Source organism: Dasypus novemcinctus, chromosome 11 (genome assembly GCF_030445035.2).
Source record: "Dasypus novemcinctus isolate mDasNov1 chromosome 11, mDasNov1.1.hap2, whole genome shotgun sequence".
Classification (NCBI taxonomy): Eukaryota; Metazoa; Chordata; class Mammalia; order Cingulata; family Dasypodidae; genus Dasypus; species Dasypus novemcinctus.
Window position 1 is genome coordinate 11,121,151 of NC_080683.1, and position 24,064 is coordinate 11,145,214.

Genomic DNA, 24,064 nt, shown 5'->3' on the forward strand with positions numbered 1-24,064 from the left:
TATCGATATCCAATGAAACAAATTCCCAGATTCTGTTGGCAATTGATCATAGTTCAGTCTCATTAAGCACCTTTAAAAGGAGGTTGTTTTGGTCTGGTATTTACTGCAGGATGCCAAGTGCCTGAGTTGATCTAAAAGTAGTGCCTCTCTTGCAGCTTTGAGTTTGCAAATATCTCTTGGATCTATTTCTCTGTGAGTCTTTGGCCAGCTGCTTCTGTGCCCCAGTTCCCTCTGCACATAGGCTCCTTTCTCTCTTGCCAGAAATCAGCCTTCTCCGTGGGGCAGAATTTGTGACCTCTGGTGGCTCTTGTGCTTCACTGCTTACAAGTTCAGCACTCATGGGGAAGCCCTTCTTACTCTCTTGGTCCTGAGTCCAAACGTCCAGGGAAGAAACTCATTGGTTGACCTTTGGTCATGTGTTCCTTTCTGGGCCAATCAATGAGCTGCTGGTATAGAGATAGGTTCGTAGCAGGAACCACATGTAGGTAGCAGAGGTGGGGGTAGTACATTCCCAGAGGAAGGGAATATTGTTTGTAGGAAAAGGAGGTATTATGCTAGAGTTATTTCACATGTTAATTTAAAATAATGCTGTTGTCTAGTACAGAACTAAAAAATTCAAGATTGGCTTTGGGAGAAATTAGAATTATGGCATCAAATAGGTATATCAGGCTAGAATTGTGTCATAACTTGATAGTGTTATCTTTCAACTTCTCCTACTTTGCTTGACAATTTGGTGATTTCCATTTCTTGCTATTACTTTAGTCTTTCTGACAACAATTCCAGCTTCTATTGTCTACTTTGTTAGGATACTGAAACAAAGTAGAATTGATTTTGGATGAAGTACCCAATGACTTTTGTAAAGAATTCTTCTGCTAAATCGCTTCTAGCAATGTTAGGAAGTCTCAGGCTATTCACTACTTTGGGGTTAAAGTCCTAAAGATAGTTGTCAAAACTAAAGCATTGTGTGGGCAGAAAAACATATTAATCTAGTCTCAACTATTAATGTTTTATTTGAATAACTGGATAATGGATAATCATAGAATGCTCAAGGTGAATGGGACTCTGGAGATCTTGAAATCCAACCACCTTATTTTATTGCTGAGAAACCAAGGTCTGGAGATAAGGCCCTGCAGCTAGTTGGTGACAGGACTGAATCCTAGGGCTTGTATCCCATTTCAGTAGTCTTTCTCTTTCACTCCCTCTCCCTTCCTTTATTGGATTAATTAACCAGTCACCTGACAATAACTTGAGGGGTGTGATAGAATCAAATAAGAATTTACAGGAAAAAATCTGATTATAATTGTCACTTGGAGATGGTCAGGATCTGCAGTGAGAGACAGATTCAGAAAGGAAATCAACACACAAATACATAAACGTAAGAATGAGAAAGTGGATGTAACAACATATTATATATATATATATGTATATATATACACACAACTAATGAGAACATGGTGTTTAATTATGGTGATAAATTTGAAAATATGAAAATTGACAAGTTTTTAGAAAAATACAAATATATGCATTTTCTAAAAAAAGATTGGAAACTCTAAACAGACTAATAATTAAGGTGAGAAAAAATGAGAAACCTTTAAATTATTACCTCAACAAAAACTTTGGACTTGGGTGATTTTTTGGGTGAGATCTTTAAAATTTCTAAGGATTTTTACTTGCTATATCTGCTTAAGAACATAGAAAAAGAGGATACATTTTCCTTTTTATTTTAAGATAATAGCATAATTCTGATATAAAAACTGACCAAGATAATAGAGACATAAAAGAAAGAAAACCACAGATTACCCTACTAATCAATATAAATGCAGGAATCCTAAACAACATACTAGCAAGGAGAATTCAGTGAAACATTAAAAAGATAACATGAAGAAAATGAATAATAACGTGTCTTGAACAAGGAGGACTACATGGGAGAAAAAAAGAAAGAGATGGTATTAAGAAATTTCTGATTATAAAACATCATAGCAATAAGTGAAAGACTGTCTTAAGCCACCATATTATTATCTTTGTAGATGCTTAAAAAAGACATTTTATAAAAATTTAACATTATCTTAAAAAGTAGGAATAGAAAAATATTTTATTAAAATGATAATGAATACAAATTCAGACACCAGCATCATTCTTACTGGTGAACATCTAGGGGCATATCCATTAAAGTCAAGAATAAGATAGAGATGTCTGCTATCACCACTATTATTTAGTACTGTTGTGGAAGATATTGTCAATGTGTTGTAAGAAACATAAATAAAAGACATAACTACTGGAAAAGGGGAACAAAATCATCGTTACTCTCAGGCAATGTAATTGTCTAACTAAAAAACACAAATGAATCAGCTGAAAAACTATCAGATTCAGTAGGATAGTTCAGTAGGGTGGCCAGTCAAAAATTAAATATATAAAAATCAATAGAGCTTTCTTGTAATATGAAATGAAAAAATACCATTCCCTATAGCAATAAAAATAAACAAAACTGAGAAATAATTTTTAAAAGGCGTATTTAAAGAAAACAATAAAACTTTCTTAGCGACATAAAAGTCGATTAGAAAAAATGAAGAGTTAAACTACATTCCCAGTATAAAGATTTAATATTGTAAAGATGTCAATATTCTCTAAATTAATCTATAAATTGAGTGCAGGCCTAATTGAAATTCCCATGACATATTTTTTTTCTAATTGGATAGAGGGATATTAGATCATCTAGAAGCAATAAATGGACAAGAATAGCCAAGAAAGCTTGAAAAAGAAAAGGAATGGATGGTGAACCAATGCCATCAGATTTTAAAAACTTTATCAAAGGGAGATAATTTAATCAGCATTGAACTGGGCCAGAGAAGAGGAGATGAATAGAGCAAAATAAATGGCCCAGAGTTAGACTCTCGTATATATAATAGCTTATATGATTTGCATTTCAAATCAGTGGAGGCAAAGAGGATTAGTCATTAAACGATGTCAGGACAGCAGGATAACTTCAGAAAAAAGTAAAAGTATTTTTTTTTTACCTCACATTAAACTCCAAAGTAAATTCTAGGTTGACTAAAGTATTAAATGGTTTACATTTAAGCTATAAATTGCCTAAGAATATACTGAGATATACAATTCAACATTTATATGCAAGTATGTTTAATCTAGTGTTATTTTTAATATTGAAAAATTGAAAATAACAAGTTTATAAAGGGTAGTGGTTGACTGTACAAGGATGCATCGGCATAGTGGAACCCTATGCAACCATTAAAAATTATATTTTCCAAGAATATTTAATGACAGTAAAACGTTCACAGCATTTTATGTTAAAAAGTAGAGATACAAAATAGATGTGTGTATGTGTATATATAGATATTGTATACATATATAATACAAACATATATATGTATTTAAGATAAATCTTAAATTCCCTTGTTCAAAACATTTAGGGTCTGATATGTTTCAATATTCAGAATTTTCCAGCTTTTGGAAAGGTAATATTCCATATATCATATAATATGTTGCAGATAAGAGTATGGCTATTCTTAAAATAAGGATAATTAAAGGACTAAGTAACCTCACATTTATGCATTTCAGGTTTTGCCACCAAATCATTTTTGTGGTGGAAACTTTCCAAGTTTAGAGCTTTTTGAATTTTTAAAACTAAGATAAGAGATTAAGGACTGTACACATTAAAGAGATTAGAATAAAGATCTCTAGAGAGGAATATTGGTGATTTTCATTTCCTTCTTTACTATATTTTCCAAAGCTTTTACACTAATCAAGTAAAAATCAAGGAAGAGAATATTGAAGAGGCACAATCTAATTTTGAAAATAAATGGCGGGCAATCTAAATCTTTTAATAGTCTCTCAAAAAACAAAACAAAACAAAACAAACCAACCAACCAAAGCAAAACCATAATCACTGAAGAGTAATTGTACTGTGTTAGGTACAGCAACATTTCCTAAAAATGCTCCCGGCATCCATCCATTTCTCCAGCGCCTGCTCCTTGTGACCTGGCAGTTCTTCCAGTTCTCTCCTAAAACTCAGTCTGCGCTGGCTTTGTCTCACTGGCCTTCCCTACCTCTATCCTTTCAAGAGTGAGATGCTTCCTCACTTTTCCAATGTCAATCAGTCTGTTTTTTCTGGGCTATTAGGACAATTCATCAAATATTTGTTTACCTATACTTAAAAACAAGAAAGTCCTCAAATAAATAAATTAACCTACCACCTTAAAAATAGAAATAGAGAGCAAAATAAATTGAAAGCTAGCAGAAGGGGTGAAATTATAGACTTGAGTCTAAATAAATGAAATGGAGAATATAAAAACAGAGAAAATCAGTGCACCCAAAAGTTTCTATGAAAAGGTCAACAAAAAACCTTTAGCTAGACCAACCAAGAAAAAAAGAAAGAAGATGCAGTTTAGAAAATCACTAAAATCAGGAGTGAAAGGGGATATCACTCCTGCCTGAAGAAATAAAAAAGGGCTATAAGGGAATACAGTGAAAAATTATGCCAAAAAATTAGGTACTCTAGATGAAATGGGCAAATTACTAGAAAGACACAAATGACAAAAACTTACCCAAGGGAAAATTAGAAAATCTGAATAGACCCATACAAGTAATTTTAGTTTAGTAATTTAAAAAAAAAACTTTCACAAAGAAATTCTCTGGCTCATATGGCTTTGCTGGTGAATTCTTCTAAAACATAGAGGAAGAAGAAAGAACATTTGCCCAACTCATTCTGAGCTCAATATTACACTAATAACAAAACTAACCAAATATATCACAAGAAAAGAAAACTACAAACTATTATTCCTTATGAATACAGACACAAAAATTCTCAACAAAAAGACTAGCAGTGTGAATCTGGTAACATATAAAAAGTATTATAGTGGAGCTGGCCCATGCGCAGCGCTGATGCGCGCAAGGAGTGCCGCGCCACGCAGGGGTGTCCCCCGCGTAGGGGAGCCCCATGCGCAAGGAGTGTGCCCATAAGGAGAGCCGCCCAGCGCAAAAGAAAGTGCAGCCTGCCCAGGAATGGCGCCGCCCACACTTCCCGTGCGGCTGACGACAACAGAAGCAGACAAAGAAACAAGACGCAGCAAATAGACACGGAGAACAGACAACGGGGGGGGGGGGGGGGGGGGGGGGCCGATTAAATAAATAAAATAAATAAATCTTAAAAAAAAAAGTATTATAGTATTATATACCAAAACCCTGTGATATTTATCCCAGGAATTCAAGGTTGGTTTAGCATCTGAAATCAATCAATATAATAAATCATGTTGATAGAATAAAGAACTAAGAACCACATGACCAACTCAAAAGACACAGAAAAAGCATCTTAAAAATCTGTCACCTTTTCATGGCAAAAACACCCAACAAACTAAGAATAGAAGGAAACTTCCTTAATTTAATAGATGGAAAACCCACAGCTGATGCTATACTTAATAGTGAATGACTGCATGAACTCCCTCTAAGATCAGACACAAGAAAAGGATGTCCAGTCTCACTGCTTATAGTTACCAGAATGCTAGAGATTCTAGTGAAGGCAGTAAGGCAAGAAAAAGAAATGAAAAGCCTCCACATTGGGAAATAAGAAGTAAAAAACTATCTCTATTTGCAGATGACATGATCTTGTATATAGACAATCCTAAGGAATCAACCAAAAAAGTAATAGAGCTAATAAACAAGTTCAGCAAGATTGCAGGATACAAGGCCAATATTCAATTTCTATACAGTAGTAATGAACAATGTGAAAATGAAATTATGAACACAATTTCATTTACAATAACATCAAAAAGAATAAAATAGGAATAAATTTAATAAAAGTTGTATAAGATATACAGTGTAAACTATAAGACATTATTGAAAAAAGACCTGAATAATGGAAAGACACCCTATGTTCATGGCGGTGATAACCAAATTGATCTACAAATTCAATGTAATCTCTATCAAAATCCCAGAAATTGGCAAGCTTATTCCTAAAATTCTAGACCTAGACTATCCAGAACAATCTTGAAAAGGAAGAATTAAATTGTAGGACTCAGACTTCGTGGTTTCAAAACTTACTACAAAAAACAAACAAACTTACTACAAAGCTACAGTCATCAAGACAGTGTGGTACTGGCATAGGATCATAGAGATCAATAGAACGGAAAAATTAGAACCCCATACATTGCTGGTTCAAATGTAAAAATAGTGCAGGCCCGTTGGAAAACAATCTGACGGTTCCTCAAAATGTTAAACGGAGTTACCATAATATGACTCGGCAGTTATACTCTAGGTATATATCCAAGAGTATTGAAAATATATATTTGTACAAAGCTTTATACATTAATATTTATAGCCGTGTTATTCACAGCCCAAGAGTAGCAATAATCCAAATATCCATCAACTGATAAATGGATTAACAAAATGTGGTATATCCAAACAATAGAATATTATTCAGGCACAAAAGAGAATGAAGTTCTGAAACATGCTACAACATGAATGAACCTTGAAAACATTATCCTAAGGGGAAGATGTCAGACACAAAAGGGCACATATTGTGTAATTCCATTCATATGAAATGTCTAGAATAGGAAGTAGATTAGTGGTTGTCAGGGGCTGAGGGGAGAGGGAATGGGGAGTAACTGCTTATGAATATAGGATTTCTTTTAGGAATGATGAAAATGTTCTGAAATTAAACAGTGGTTGTTGCACAACTCCGTGAATACACTAAAAACCACTGAATTATACAATTTAAAAGGGTGAATTTTGTGGTATGTAAATTATATTTCAATTTTAAAAGTTTTAACAATATTTATTGAGCATCTACTGAGTGCCCAACACTGTTCTAGGTGCTGGGTAAGCGACCATGGTCTAAAATCCCTTCTGCTGTGGAGCTAACATTCTAATGGGTGTGAAACAGAAAACCATCAGTTTTAAAAGGGAGAATATAATGTACTAAGAAAAACAAACAGTGAAAGGGGCAAACTGGTTAGGGAAGGGAAGGCTTAACTGATGAGGTGACAGAAACCTGAGACCTGAAGGAAGTAAGCTAGTGGGGCTCTGAGAAAAGAGCACTCCAGAAAGAGGGAGCAGCAGAGAGGCGGCAGTGGGCCTGGGGAGGCCAGTGTGGCTGAAGAGAAGGGTGTGAATGAGCACGAGAGTGGTAGGAGAGAAGATGAAAGGTGTGTGTGTGTGTGTCAAGGGGATGGTGGCAGTGGGGGCTGATTGTGTAGGGCTTTCTAAGTAAGAATTTGGGGTTTTTCTCTGAATGAGCTGGGAAGCCATCATCAGATGGTTCTGGGCAGAGGCTGGTTGTAATTTGACTTAGATTTTCAAAGACTCCTTCTGGTTGCTGTGGGAGACTAGACAGTAGGGACAAGGGTGAAAGTGAGGTCACGAGTTAGGAGGGTATTGCAAGAATTCACAAGAAAGGTGATGGCCACTTGGATCAGGAGCATAAAAGTGGAGATGTTGTGAAGTGTTTGGAATCTGGGTATGTTTGGAAGGGAGGCCTCTAAATCACCTCTCTACCCATTATCTATATCAACATAAACTCAGGCGCACATCCACCTGAACAAAAACCAGTCCTTCCTTTTAAAAGGTGTGTTTGAGAAGAGTTGGAATGAGGGGAAGATGAGCTATGGCTCATACTCATGTATTAATACTTTTTGTCCCTATCACTTGCTCCCATTGACCTATTGAATATCTGTGTGTTCTTCCAGATATATTTTTGTACAATCCAGAGTCCCCTTGCCTTCAAGATCCACCTCCCCTTTCTTCTCTTTTTATAGGTTGGGAAGATTCTTATCACATGCCCTCTGAGAGCAATGCCTCATTCCTCTCAAGACTAGGAGAGATTCATGGGGGAAAATCCAAATTTTTTCAGTGACTCCTGGACTTTTGAAATTCCTGATTATCCAAGCAATATTATTCTACCTTTGTTGGTCTACCCACTGCAGAGTCTTTCCCTATGACCCTGAGTCTGTGAATAATGCCTGATGTTGCACTCTTTGCAGATCCTCAGGTAGCCTCTGGCCACTAATCACACGGCGCTATTTAAATGGTGTGTTCTGACAACTTTTTCTCTGGATCCTGACATAGTTTCCTCCCCGCCCCATGAACTTCTCCAGTCCCTTATACCCCCTACCAGCAGTTCCCAAACCGGCCTCATTGTTTGCCCACCCACAGCAATTCATGACTCTGAAGATGCAGGTTCATCCTGTAGATGTGGGTGAACACATTCATTGGCCCACAATGTTTCCACTGACCTCCTTTCCCAGTGCAGACAACATGCAATTCCTCCAGAAAATACGTGCTTGTAAAGGCTAGTTTAAACTTTAATTTCCAATTGCACTTCCACAAGCATGATTCTCAGACTTCTTCAATTTAGTGAATTCATATGGCAGGGCACAAGTGTGCTTATCTGTCTGGGACATTTCTTCCTTAACAGTGTTTTCTCCCCTGAATAATGACTACACTTCTGATCTTGGCATGGTCTCTACCTTCTCTTAGCACTCAGGTCCAAGATGAGGAGCAGCTGCAAGCTGACTCTTAGCTAGCCCTGAAGGAACCCCTCGTGGGTCTGAGCTGCTTCTAATTCCATCTCAGAAAAATGGACAAATAAAACCCAAACAGACAGAAACAAAACAAAACAAAACATAACAACCTGCAAGCCTGACAGAATCTAACCAAAGCATACAGCAAAACTCAAAAATCCTCTTTCCCTCTGAATATCTATGATAGCCTTACAACTGCCTCTCCCATCACCAGTCTTTCTCTTCATTATCTCCAAAGACCCCAAAACACTCTCTCAAAACCCAGCCTTGTACCTTCTATCTTTCTTCCCCATTCCTTACCTTCCCAGTCGGTGCACCCTCTTCTCTGGTCCACTTATTTCTCTGATTGATACAGCCAAAGGTCAGGCCTATTGGAACAACAAAGGCTCCTTTTATAGAAGCAATGGAGTTGGGGAGCTTGTGGCATCTAGAAATTTTTTTACTCAGTCCTGTTATAAAATTGGCATTTTCTCATAGTGACTCTTTTCCTGTGTTACAGAATGTAGAACTATCTCAATGGGGCAAGGACAAGAAGTACATGCTCGGAAGCTGGTTCAGATGTCAATGCAACAGGTATGTAATAAGGGGCATTTATTCCTATTGCAACATTACTGCCATTGTCCCTTTGTCCATCTGGTCTGCATAAGAGTGCCACAGTGATGAATGAAGGAGTCTTCCTGTGAAGCTCAATCGCTATTTTCCATTTTCGTTTATGTATATATAATCTTCAATTATCCGTGAATTTTACATCTTAAGCCAGATTCTTCCTGACATCCCCAAGGAAAGCTTGACCCATTTCCTATAGTATATGCTCCATTTTATTTTCACTAGTAATTTTTGACCAGTTGATAGACATTTTGATCCCTGCAGTCTCAGAATTTTATGATCAACATTAATAGAGAGTATTTAAGAAATGACAGATTGATATAGTTGAATTTCAATTTTTGGTTAAAGTCAGGCTTTCATTTTTCATTAATCAATAGTTTCAGGCAAATAAGAAATATTAGAGAATGTTATGTTCAAATCTTAATAGTTTTTTTGAAAATTGCAAGCTGAATGGAATGTTGAGAAATGTTTCCCATCATGCCTAATAAATACACAGGACATTAATTTTCTAGAAATCCTCTATAGATAATCATTTCAGCTGTAATAAGACATTGCACCATTTATAAAAATAAAATAAGATCTTGGTTTATTTTATTACTTTTTAAAGACCCCAGTTGTCTGCTCTCTGTTTCCATTCTCTGTATGTTTTTCTGTGACTGCTTCTATCCTTATCAGCGGTTCCGGGAATCTGTGTTTCTTTTTTGTTGCATCATCTTGTTGTGTCAGCTCTCCATGTGTGCGGCACCATTCCTGGGCAGGCTGCACTTTCTTTTGCACTGGGCAGCTCTCCTTATGGGGCGTACTCCTTGCGCGTGGGGCTCCCCTACACAGGGGACACCTCTGCATGGCAGGGCACTCTTTGTGTGCATCAGCACCGCGCATGGGCCAGTTCCACATGGGTCAAGGAGGCCTGGGGTTTGAACCACAGACCTCCCATGTGGTAGGCGGATGCCCTATCCATTGGGCCAAGTCCGCTTCCCAAGATGTTGATTTATTTTTAAGCTTTTGATCTCATAGCATCTGTAGTGACTTTGGGGCAGCTTTTCCCTTGGAATTAATGACTAGAGAGGTTTAATGGGCTAACACTCTGCTTGGGTCATCAGTTTTCAAGCTGGCCATTAATTCTCAAATGCCCTAAACCTTCATCTTTATCACTGAATTAAATCCAATAATGTATATATATTTGATATATATATATAAAGCAATTACATATACTTAGGAAGAATTTGGATCAAGTGATTCACTCTACTGAGTGATTTGGCAGTTTAACTTTGAGACTTAAATGATTTCTTTAGCTTCAATGAATGAGAAACTTTTAAATTGGAATTCCACATTCACATTAACCTTCTTTGGAATACTAGCTTTTCTAACTTTCATATTCTCTATCTCAAGGGGAGTACGTATTGATAATAATGGCCTTATTATTATTTTTAAAAGCCATGAATAGCTGAAGCCCTGTTGCCTCCTTGAGGGACATTAGATTTAGGATAAAGCTGACATTGCGGGATGCAGATCAGGAAGAAACTGGGTCCAGGATGACACAATTATCCCTGAAGTCCATCTTCCTTTGAATACCTTGGTTGTTTAGACCAACACATCCCCTTTACAGTTTAAGTCGGTCTGAATTGTATTTTCTCTTACTCAGAGCTGAAGGCATGATGCACAGGCCTCCACATATATTTTTGAGCTCAATGTTTTATAGCTATATATATCTGATCTAGTTTTATAAGGGTACCAAAATGTTGTCTGGTTAAGAAACGATGTTCTTACATTGCAGTAATGATTATGTGACTTACATAGTGAAGTTTTACCAAGTATTTAATGATTAATAAGTTTTGTGGTTTCAGGAATGTGTGAGAAGAGTGAGAACAAAAAAAATAAGATTTAGCATTATCATGGTAAATGTCAGCAAATTTATTGTTTCCAATTTTTATAAGGGTGATGTGTATCTATCTTTGTAAGTATAGATGAATATTAACAAGTCTTATTTTGTTGAAGTCAGTTCTGACTTATAAATGACATTAGATTTATGCTGTGTATTCAAGTACAGACAAGCTCATTTAGGCAGAGTAATTTAAACTCCAAATTCCAAAATACCCATTCCTACCATTAGATGGTGCACACACTGCACTTATACAAGCATGACTTTAAGTTTAATTTCTTTTCCTTTCTGAACCAGGGGTGGCAGAGTACAATCATTTTGAAACCACTTGGTTCCATTATCCAGCTTGAACTAGCAGCAGAAGAAATTACTGTATTGACATAGAAAATTAAATATATATATGCTTAAAACAGTATTCCAATGTTCTAAGCAAAGGCCTTTTTATTTGTTTGTTCTATTAAAATCATAGCCAAAAAAGTTATGAGAAATAAATATGAAATCATTTTTTGATACAGGGTGGCTGGGTATTATTGCAAAATTGTCACCTTGGCCTGGAATTCATGGAAGAATTGCTAGAGACACTAATTAACACTGAAGCCAGTGATGATTCCTTCCGAGTATGGATAACTACTGAGCCCCACGATCGATTTCCAATTACATTGCTTCAGGTTTGTTACTATGTGATAAGTGTCTTTTCATTGAGAGTTATACAAATAAAGATGCCATAACTGGCATTATTGATAGATGAAAACACTTTTTGGGTTTTGGGGCTTTTGGTTCTAATAGAGTCTGCACTGCAAAATCTTACACTATCATTGTCAAAATCTCCACTGTAATCATCAAGGTTACATAGTAAATATTTCTAGAGAAGAAATATAAGACTCCTACTAATTTATTATGTTTCAGCTCTGATCAGTGTAATTAATTTACACAGTGCTGAATTCCAGCCCACATTTTATGCACCATAAACGTATTATAATTTCAATTTTACCCTTTACATTAATTTGTAGAAACAAAACTCCTGTTTGCTTTTTATAACAGACTTCTCTCAAATTCACTAACGAGCCACCCCAAGGTGTACGTGCAGGCTTGAAAAGAACGTTTGCCGGAATTAACCAAGACCTTCTGGATATCAGCAATTTGCCCATGTGGAAGCCAATGCTTTACACGGTAGCGTTTTTACACTCCACTGTGCAGGTAACTTCTGAAAGCAGTTTTCACATTAGGGGATAGCTGATGGTGTTTTGCTGCCTCCCCGCAGACGCCTGCCCTGGCAGTACTCTCTGCCATCCTACTCTGTGCCGCCTTAGCCTGATTTGTTTAGCTTCAAAGCACTTAGTTCCACCTGGCATAGTATACACTGCCTTTGTGTTTAATGTGTGCCCCAGTCACTGCCACCTACCCTGGCCATTAGAATGTAAGAGTCTCAAAGGCAGGCACTTTGTCATTTCATCACTGCTGAATCCTCCATTGTCACACAGCATCTAGGGCATGGTCAGAGCGCAAGAAGTATCTGTGGAATGAACAAATAGATTATTAAGGAAGGAGCTTGGTTTTTTTTTTTTTTTTAAGATTTATTTTTTATTCATTTCTCTCCCCTTCCCCTCCATTATCTGCTCTCTGTGTCCATTCGCTGTGTGTTCTTCTGTGACCACTTCTATCCTTCTCAGTGGCATGGGAATCCGTGTTTCTTTTTGTTGCATCATCTTGTTGTGTCAGCTCTCAGTGTGTGCGGTGCCATTCTTAGGCAGGCTGCACTTTCCTTCCCGCTGGGCAGCTCTCCTTATGGGGCGCACTCCTTGCGCGTGGGGCTCCCCTACACAGTGGACACCCCTGCATGGCACGGCACTCCTTGTGCGCATCAACACTGCGCATGGGCCAGCTCCACACGGGTCAAGGAGGCCCGGGGTTTGAACCGTGGACCTCCCATGTGGTAGGCGGATGCCCTATCTATTGGGCCAAGTCTGCTTCCCAGGAGCTTGGTTTTGAAAGGGCTTTGCCGAGTGCCTATACTGGCCAATAACTTTGTTCATGTCCTCTATCTCATATAACACTAACCACATTTCAAAGGTAGGATTAGCACCATTTTTAAAACAAGGAAATTGAGGCTCAGAGAGATTGAGTGCAATTCCTATGTGATAGATCTGCCTGGTTTTGAAGCTCTTTCTACTGTATCAGAGATCTTTTAAAAATAGATTTAAACAAAAGGGAAAAAAATTTTAAGACAAAAAAATAAAAAATAAAAACAGATTTAAGTACATTTTGACCCTAATTTTCAGTAGTAAAAGTGGTAGTTGTGGTGGTGGGAGGAGGAACAATAATTACTATCTATCTTTCTCATGTTGTTTGCTGTTTGCTTTTAGAGTCTACGTATTTATATAGTGATTTAATGATTTTGTGGTTACCAAGCAACTTCTCTATAGCATTTTTATTTTTTGTTTCGTTCTGTATTTGAAAGCTGCATAATTTTAATGTACTTTAATGCACCTTGCAGAGAAAAGAAAAGCCTCCTTTAGGCCTTGTCTACCTTTCTCCCTGCCCTGAGGCTGCTGGCTGGAGTGAAGGACAAAATGAGCCATCTGGTTTGTCCCAGGAGTCATGGTTTCAGCTTTGCCCAGGGGTCTGCGAAATTTCACCATGTAGCTCTCTTCCTTACCTGAAGATGGAGGGGAATTTAATGTTCACCCTGGAAAATACTGAGTGTATTTACCCTCTGCTCTTTCTCCCAACCACTTCACTGGGTTTCTTTCTGCCCAGTAGACAAGGCTCTGTGGGGCTTCTGTCTCACAGCCTCAAGAGAGTTGAAAATCAGGTTGAATGCTTTGTTGTTGGTTATTTTCACTAAGTTGCATTCTGGCTTTTGAATTTGAAATGACAGCTTTCAAGCCACTGAAGCCTATTTCATTCATTCTTATCTGGGAATTGTTTCCTTTGCTAGACCTTATGATACTTTAATGCAAATATTGCTATAACTCTATTAATTCCCAACTCACAAATAATGTACCTTATGACTCTGTTCCCGGTAGTGATCATTCAACTCTTCCACTGTGCTGCCCATTGAGAGATGACTGAAGGTATTTTCCATATGGGTCAGTGCAGCAACCTGAGTTTTTAGTGACCACTACCCAAGTGTTAAACAGAGGAAGAGCACAGCACCTTGGTCCGGTCCTGGGCTAAAGTGTGCTTACACTTAATACAGCATGTGTTTGGATTAAAAGAGAGGAAAAAAATACCTCAACTCCTAGAGTCTTAAAGATAGCACTACAGTGGTAAGAGGAAAAGGCTGAATATCTCTTACAATCAAATCACAGTGAGCTAAAGAGAGCACTGAATTGAGAGTCAGGAGGCATGGATTTTAGTACTCGCTGGGAAATCAGTGAGCTGTGTGAGGCTGGTCAAATTATGTCCCTACCAGGGTCTCCGTTTCCCTATCTGTGCAACATAAGGCAGAAATAGGTGACCTTCTGAGGTTTTTCCCATTTCTAAAGTTTTATCAAGTTTTATGACTACACAAGGAGTCTAACTAATTCAAGCATATTTCCCCTGTCCTTTTCCCATCAATTTCAGAAGGATTTACTGTTATTGCCTAAATTTTCTTTTATTTGCTTAGGATAGAACCAGCTTGATGGAAAAATCCAGAATCCTTTAGGGGCTTACTACTCAAAAATATAATCCTGTACCAGCAACATCTGCATCACCTGGGAGCTGGTTAGAATGCAGACTTTCAGGCTGCACCTCAGCCCCCACTGAATCAGAATCTGCATTGTAAAAAGACGCCTCTTTGATTGGCGGGCACGTTAAAGTTTGAGATGCAACTCCTTTTGGAAGTAATGCTGTGAATTGGATAGATTTGATTTATAGTTAGTTCTCTTCTGTTTCTCTAGTGTTGGGCATAACAGCCAAAGACCTAATTTATTGAATGACTAATTGATTTCTGCAAATTCACACAGGTATCCCTTGTTTTATACAAACATGATACATAAACTTTTGTCCTTGCAGAGACTTAGAAAAAGAATAAGGATTTGGTTCATGTCATATAACCCGAAGTTCAGAGCTAGTCCATCACACATTAGACAGCAGAACCTAATGGTAAAATATCCAACCCTGGCCCACCCCCAAACATAATTACTGAACGGTGGTTTGGAGTTATGCCATCAACTCACGGCTATGGTGTATTCCATGGGACATTTTTCCTACCGCAGAGAACAAAATGATGAGCACCCTCTTTCTTGTTTTAAAGAAGGGGCAGTAGATGTGGCTAGTAAAGGACCACTTTCTTGGGTAGATGAGTTGGGAGGGGGAGTGGTTTGGTGTTTTGTTGCAGTGAGAGCAGACTTGCAGGATAGATGGGTGCTGTCATTGGAACTTGCACAGATTCACAAGGCAACTAACTCCACACTACGCTCTGAATGATTCCACATGCCCCCTGGCTTCCTGCCCTGCTCTCCCAAATCTCTTCTCCAGGAATTTATCATCCACGTAGGCAGACTACAGCTGCCTGACAGGGGCTGCTTTTGCAGCTACTCTTATGCAGTTGGGTGTCATCTCAGCTTTTGCCAGGCTGTCCTCTCCTGCCCTCCCCTGGTGCCCCTTTCATTTCCCCAGGGCTCTGGCATGTACTTTGGCTCTCTTTGGCCACCACTTTCTGTGAACTTTTAGCATCCTCTTGAAGATGACCCACGGGGAAAACCTCTCTCTGACCTCAGAATTATCTTTCTACTGTTTCCTGGAAACTCCAAGGTGGGGGGTTTCAGGGCAAGTCCACATTCACCCTTGTGTTTACCTATATACAGGCTCCCATTTGGGGATTTTCTGATGGCTTACATACATCTCTGGCAGAATATGCTAAAGTCACATTGATTAGGATCTTAAGGGCCTGCAGTGGCTTTGGCAAACTTGGAAATTTTATCATAACTCTTAAAAATAATTTAAATATTAAATTAGAATGGTCACATCAGCAGGGCTCAGGAATTCCACTATTATTCACTTAGAAAAGTGTTTGTTTCCCCTACATTTTGTTTTCTTTCTCAAGTTTGAGCCTTCACCAGGAATCTCCATTAGATATTACTGTAAATAAAAGTCTTGCTTTGAGGAGGTAGGATTATAAAATTCTCAGTTTAAATGTCTTTTGAATAATTACAGGGTTATGATACATGTTTTTAAAAAGGTCTTGATCCCCTGCCTCTGTATCTACAGTGTTTCCAGTAGTTCTGGCTATTTTGTTAATTACTTTAACCTATTAAAATTTCCCTTACATTGTCTAATATGGATATTATTTTTCATTTTATATAGCTCCAATTATTAAATAATAGGGTGTGATGCTCCAAAGAGAGCTTTATTTTGAAGATGCAAGTGAAGCAAGTCTGAATTGGGCTGTGGGAGCTGCTGAGGTAGAAACAAACACAAAATTGGAAATAGCTTTGAAGTCATTAAAACGTTGACTCCATTGAGCAGCTTTTCATCACTGTTCTACAGAGGGTTCCAAGTCTTCTGTATTTCACTTGTAATTCTCTGTTTTATATATTCTTTGGAATAAAAAGAAGGAAGTGTATTGGTCAAATTAAGTAGAAAGTAGACTGGTTTTCCTAAAATCATTACTCTCCAACTTAATGTATAATAACTCCCTTCTATTGAATCATGTTTTAGCCTTTTATCCTGACATTCTAATTTGTCTACATTCTGTTCCTGAATCACATGCATACTTAATTCCTGTTACTCACCAGAGCTCCCTATCTGCTGCAGTAGAACCGTCTACCTGCAATTCTTTTTTAGAAAAAAGTTTTTTTTTTAATTTAAAAAATGTATTGAAGTATATCACTCATATATAAAAAACATACATAAAAAATAAGGGTATAATAATAGCTGTGAACTTACAAAACAAACATATATAACATCATATAGGACCCTCATAACGTACCCTACCACCAATAACTTGCATTGTTTAAACTTTTTAAACTAATGATTAAAGAAATTGTCAAAATATAACTACTAACCAAAGTATTTCCCCCCAACCAACCCTATTATTATTATCTTTATATCATTTATATATGAACATACATAAACAATTAAGTGTATAGTAAAAGTTGTGAACTTACAAAGCAAACATGCATAACATCATGCAGGGGTCTTATACATCGACCCTCCACCAACAACTTGCATTGTTGTGAGGCATTTGTTTCAAATTATGAAAGATTATTGTCAAAATCTTACTACTAATCGTAGTCCTTATCTTGTATTTGGTGTTTTTCACCCAACCTATGCTATTACTATTTTTTAAATATATATATTTTTGACAGAAGTTGTAAACTTATAAAACAATCATGCACATGTGCAGAATTCCTGAACAACACTTCTCCATCAACACACCACACTGTGGTGGAACATTTGCTACAGATAAGATAATATCATCTGATTGATACCATGTCCATAGTGTACATTTGGCTCACATTTTCCATACTGCCTCATTATCAACACAGTACATTTTTCACGTAAATTGAAGAATATTATTACTGCTAACCACAGTGCATAGGTCACTCCAGCTGTATTTTTCCTATGCTTCTACACATTCCCAACACCCTGCAGTAGTGATGTACATTTGCTCTAGCTCACAAAGGACACTCTTGCATCTGTACCATCAACCACAATTCTCATCCACCTCTTGGTTTCCTGTGCTATTCAGTTCCTAAATTATTCTCTAGCATTCAGTCAATTGACATTTACATACCTAGACTACCATTTTCAGCCACATCCCCATTTATAAACTAATTGTTACTATGTGTTACCATCACTCTATACATTTCCACACTTTTACAGTAAAACTAATTAAAACTTCTACATACATTAAACATCAGTAGTCCATCTCAGTCTTCCTCTTATCTCCTTTAAGAATCCACCACCTACCACCAGGTCTTGAAGATATTTTCCTACAATTTCTTTCAGAAGTTTTATGGTTCTTACTTTTAGTTATAGGTTTTTGAACCATTTTGAGTTAATTTTTGGATAAGGTGTGAGATAGGGGTCCTCTTTCCTTCTTTCAGCTATGGATATCCAATTCTTTCAGCCCCATTTGTTTAATGGACTGCTTTGACTGAGCTGTGTGGATTTGACAGACTAGTCAAAAATCACTTGACCATATTTGTGAGGGTCTGTTTCTGAACTATCAGTTTGGTTCCATTGGTCTATGTGTTTGTCTATATGCCAGTACCATGGTGTTTTTACCACTATAGCTAGGTAATATGATTTAAAGTCTGGAGATGAGGGTTCACTTTTCCTTTTTTATGATGTTTCTGGCTACTCAGGACCCCTTACACTTTCAAATAAATTTGATGATCATGTTTTCAATTTTTTTTTATTGCTGCTGGAATTTTTATCAAGATTGCATTGAATCTGTATATCAATTTGAGTAGAATTGACATCTTAATGATATTTAGTCTTCCAATCTGTGTGAGCATGGAATGTTCTTCCAGTTATTTAGGCTTTTTTTGATTTCTTTTAACATTGAGTGGCAGTTTTCTGAATACAAGTGCTTTACATTATTGGTTAAATTTATTCCTATTTGAGTTTTAGCTGTCATATTTTATTTTTACCACTCTTTTGACACTTTTAGTTACTTTTATTGATATAATCTTCATTTCTAGACTCTCTTCCAGACCTCTCTCTCCTGTCTTTTCTTTTCAGGCTCTAGCACACCCTTTAGTATTTCCTGAAAATCTTGTCTCTTGCTTAGAAATTCTCTCAGTTTCTGTTTATCTGTGAATAGTCTAATCTCACCCTCATTTTTGAAAGACAGTCTTGCTGGATATAAGATTCTTGGCTGGAAATTTTTCTCTTGTAGTATCTCAAATATATCAGACCACTGTCTTCTTGCCTCCATGGTTTCTGGTGAGAAATCAGCACTTAATCTTATTGGGTATCCCAATAAGATTCTTGCTGTTCTCAGAATTCTCTCTTTGTTTTTGGCATTTGACATTCTGATGAGTACGTGTCTTGGAGTTGGTCTATTTGGATTTTTTAAGATGGGAATACGTTGTGCTTCTTGGACATGGATATCTGTGTCCTTCAATAGGGTTGGGAAATTTTTTATCAGTATTTCTTCAAATATTCCTTCTGCCCCTTTCCTTTCTCTTCTCTTTCTGGGACACTGATCACCCATATGTTTGCATGTCTTTTGCTATCACTTATTTCCCTGAGATCTTGTTCAGTTTTTTCTATTCTTTTTTTCATCTGTTCTTTTGTTTGTTCACTTTCAGAGGCCATTTCTCCAAGCTTACAAATTCTTTCTTCTGCCTCCTCAAATTTGCTATTATATGATTCCAATTTTTTTTAAAGATTTATTTATTTAGTTATTTCTCTCCCCTCCCCACCCTGGTTGTCTGTTCTCTGTGTCTATTTGCTGCGTCTTCTTCTGTGTCCACTTGCATTCTTGTCAGCAGCCCCAGGAATCTGTGTTTCTTTTTGCTGCGTCATCTTATTGTGTCAGCTCTCCGTGTGGGTGGCGCCATTCTTAGGTAGGCTGCACTTTCTTTTGCACTGGGCGGCTCTCCTTATGGGGTGCACTCCTTGTGTGTGGGGTGCCCCTGTGTGAGGGACACCCCTGTGTGGCAGGGCACTCCTTGCGTGCATCAGCACTGCACATGGGCCAGCTCCACACAGGTCAAGGAGGCCCGGGGTTTGAACCACGGACCTCCCATGTGGTAGACAGATGCCCTAACCACTGGGCCAAGTCTGCTTCCCTCCAATGTTTTTTTAATTTCATTTATTGCACCTTTCATTCCCATAAGATCTACTATTTTTCTATGTATGCTTTCAAATTCTTCTTTGTGCTGATCCAGTGTCATCTTAATATCCTTAATCTCTTTAGTCATCTAACTGAATTTATTAAGGAGATTTTTTTGAACATCTATGATTAGTTGTCTCAACTCCTTTATATTATCTGGAGGCTTACCTTGTTCCATTAACTGGGTCATAGCTTCCTGTTTCTTGGTGTGGATTGTAATTTTTTGTTGGTGTCTTGGTATCTGGCTTACTAGAGTATTTATTCCGGGTGCTTTTTTGCTTATTAGTGGGGTTTCCTGCCCCTTCTCCTTTGCTGATTGTGCAGCAGGAGCCAAGATTGTAATTGGTGCTATAAGCTGTGGAGGCTCAAGCTGCCCTCATTGACCCTGGGACCAATGAAGCTTCTCCCAACTTTCTCCTTTGCCAGGGGTAGGGACAGAGTCACAGCTGTGTGGAATAATCCAAGTCATGCAGGCCTATACTGTAGTTGCCCAGAGAGACTAATGAATCTTCCCACTCATTTCTCTCCTGCCTGGGGTGGAAATGGAGCTGCAGGTGTGGGCAGCTATCTATGCAGTGCAGGTCCAAGATGACCGCAGTTGCCCCAGTAGACTTCTGATTTTCAGTGTTTGCCAGCCAGAGATACCTGCAGTTACCTGGATAGGCTGGTGCATGGCCCGCCAGCCTCCTCCCTGCCAGAGGTGGGGCTGAAGCCTAGGCTAGGGCTGCAGGTTGATATGGGTGAAAGAAACCAGTTCCTCCCATCACTGTCCTGGCTTCCCCTCAGGCTGGGGATGAAGTAAAAATGGCAGCCACTGGCCTCTTTTCAACTTGGGGAGATTCACACCTCAGCTATTCCCAGGGTTATATATCTTAGCTAGCCGAGTCTACCAATCAGTAGCTGAAATCAGCAGCCAACTGTCACCTCCTCTCCTGTTCTTGGGAAATGGAGCTTCCAATTATAGCCACAGAATAGCTCCTGGGGCAGCCCATGCCACCAGAGTAGGACAATCACCGGCCTCCATGACTTGGCCAGTAATTTCCTGGAGAGGCTAGTGCTGGTCCCCCAGCTTCCTCCCTCCCAGAGGTGGGGCTGGGGCTTAGGCCAGAGCTGTGTCTGACCTGGATGGAAAGAAGCCGGTCCCCACTAGCACTGGGATTATCAGTCCACCCTGCTTCCCCTCACGCCAGGTGTGGAGTTAAGATGGTGGCTCCCAGCCTCTTTCTGACCTGGACAGGCTCAAACTTTAGCTGTTCTCAGGATTATACTTTAGCCCATTGAATTTACTCATTGGTAGCTGAAGTTGGTGCCCAACTATCTCTTCCTCCCCTGGTTTTGGGAAGTGGAGCTTCAGTTCCCAGCAGTGGAACAGCTTCTGAGGTGGCTTGTGCCTCCAGTGGAGGATGGGCACCAGCCCCCGGGGCATGGAGCGCTCTACTCATGAGTCTTCTCTGCGGATGGGCAGTCTCCTCCTTCCATTCCATCAAGCATGTGGCAGGATGCTCTTCTGGTCTTCTGGAGCCCTCACACAAGTGCTTCAGCTAGCTCCAGAGAGCTCTGGGTGTTAACTAACTGCCCTGTAGCAGAAGCTGATTCTAGGAGCTTCTTACTCTGCTGCCATCTTGCTGGTTGTCCCGTTTTTAGAAGAAATTTTTAAATTTTTTTTTTTTTATTTTTAAAGAAGATTTAGATTACATAAATGTTAAATAAAAATTATAAGGGATTCCCATAGGGCCCATTCCCTCCCTCTCCCACACTTTTCCACATCAACAACATCCCTCATTAGTGTGGTACATTTGTTAGAGTTGAACACATATTGAACTACCTGCAATTCTTGACCAATCACAGGTTTTGCTTTTCTGTCTATGCTCATGGCCTTCACCAAACCTTGAAATCCCTTCTCCCTTCTTTCAAAGCTCAGCCCATTTTATACAAACATGATGTACACATTTTTATCCTTGCAGAGATTGAAAAAAAGGACAGGGATTTGGTTCATATCATGTGTTTCATTTCTTTCAGAATCCTCTGACTGAACTTCTTCAGGTTTATTGTCTATTAAATTTTGACAGTTAATTATATTCACTATTGTCTTCTTGCTGCTGAGTCTTATTTTCTCAACTAGATTAAAACTTTGTGAAAATAGTCTGTTTTAATATTTTTCTATTGCATCACGTACGACACATATCGTGGTTTCAAAAATAATAATTGGACTGAAGAGTTTATATTCCAAAGCAAATCTAGTAGAAAACCCTGCTTTTGAGCTCCAACTCAGTTCTTAGGCCCCAGTGCTTTGAATCTATCTTGATATTCCCAAAGTGGACAATTCAGTGTTCGTTTGTTTTTTGTCTTTATTTTTTTTTAAATGTTACATTAAAAAAAATATGAGGTCCCCATATACCCCCCACCCCCCTCACCCCACTCCTCCCCCTACAACAATAACCTCCTCCATTATCATGAGACATTCATTGCACTTGGTGAATACATCTCTGAGCACCACTGCACCTCATGGTCAATGGTCCACACCATAGCCCACACTCTCCCACAGTCCACCCTGTGGGCCATGGGAGGACATACAATGTCCAGTAACTGTCCCTGCAGCACCACCCAGGACAACTCCCTACATCACATCTCTTCCTCCCACTCCCTACCCCCAGCAGCCACCATGGCCACTTTCTCCATACCAATGCCACATTTTCTTCGATTACTAATCACAATAGTTCATGAATAGAATATAAGTAAGTCCACTCTAATCCATACTCTATTCCTCCATCCTGTGGACCTTAGAATGGTTGTGTCCACTCTGCATCTGTAACAAGAGGGGGCTTAGATTCCACATGGAGGCTGGATGCAATTCTCTTGCTTTCAGCTGTAGGCACTCTTGGCTCCCTGGTGTGGTGGTTGACCTTCTTCACCTCCATGTTAGCTGAGTGGGTAAGTCCAATAAACCAGAGTGTAGGAGTTGCAAGTCTGTTGAGGCTCAGGGCCTGGCTATCACATGGTCAGGCCAGAGATTCAGGTCCCCTGGGTATACACTAAACCCCAGCACCAACTACAGATCCGGTAAAAATAACAGGAGAGGCTTGTGGACAAAGATCACATCTGAGTCCTGCTCCATCACACAGAAACACAAACTCCAAAGTAGGGTCAACTGACATGGCACTGAACTCCATCTGCCATGACCATAGAACCTGCGGAACTCTGTAGCCCTCAAAAGAACCAATACCTGGGGTTGTATCTATATCTGTCTCTGGGACTCTGCTCAGATGTGCATAAGGGCAACCCCTCTGATAAACTCCCGACTCTTTTTGGAGTCTCATAGCCATATAAACTCATTTGTCCTTTCCATTTCCCCCTTTTATTCAGGTCAAAAAGCATTTTTAACTCCGGGTATTATATGTAGACTGAGATATTCTGCTGGTCCGAGTTGACCCTCAGTTTTTTTAATCATCCCATATACAGATCAAAGTGTACAAAAAAAGTAGCAAGAAAGTGAAATGAATTCATGTGTGAAAGAAAAGACACCAAGATTTTGTCTTTTTTTCCTCAAGCAAGCTAAACAATCTATGACTTTAGTAAATCAACTTAAAAAGTGAAAGCTTTAAGTGAAAATTGATAGTAGGTAACATAAATATAAGGCAAATTGCAGCATTTGGGAAATTTTCAAAGATCAGATTTTTAAAGGAGCAACTAAATTGTAATTGCTCAGTGCAAATAAATGGGAATGTTTCCATAAAGCCAATTTAAGCAATTTCAATAATTGGAAAGAAAGAACTATTTTTTATTCATCCCCTGTCTAATTGAATATTAAGGTTTAAAAATTAAATCAAGGGCACAGGTAAAACTAATAATCTAGATTTAGATTTTCTTTTCTCAAAAATGGGAAAATATTTTCCTTTCACTAATAAGTGGTTAGCATTCCTCTCTTTGAAGTCCAGAGATTAAGGAGTTAGCTGAATGCATTTTCATATTAAGACACCATACATCCCAACCTCCCCTACCCCACTGCTTGGGATAACCTGAAATAGGCTTGCCTCACTGTTTGAGATCCACTCAAGAAATTCAAAAGCCTGCATCTACTTTAAAATGGGTCTATAATAGAGTGAGTGGGAGAGACTCTTTGATTCAAATAGTAAATCACCAGTGTTTATTAGGTAACCATGGCTCTTTCCTAAAGGTACTGTTGCATAAGGAGAGATAACAATAAGAGGTGTGCACTCCATCCTCAAGATTCAAAATCTGGTTACAGGGAGTAGATGTGGCTCGAGCATTGGA

General features: G+C 38.6%; 1 protein-coding gene across 1 annotated transcript in view; it reads left to right on the top strand.

Moving 5' to 3' along the window:
* The window catches only part of DNAH8 (dynein axonemal heavy chain 8), a 467,072-nt gene that overhangs the window by 390,449 nt on the left and 52,559 nt on the right, over nt 1-24,064 (top strand). Inside the window, exons 87-89 of the mRNA XM_071218442.1 lie at nt 9,028-9,101; nt 11,532-11,684; nt 12,058-12,213. Of these exons, the coding sequence (XP_071074543.1) occupies nt 9,028-9,101; nt 11,532-11,684; nt 12,058-12,213 (383 nt within the window). The remainder of the gene's footprint in view (nt 1-9,027; nt 9,102-11,531; nt 11,685-12,057; nt 12,214-24,064) is intronic.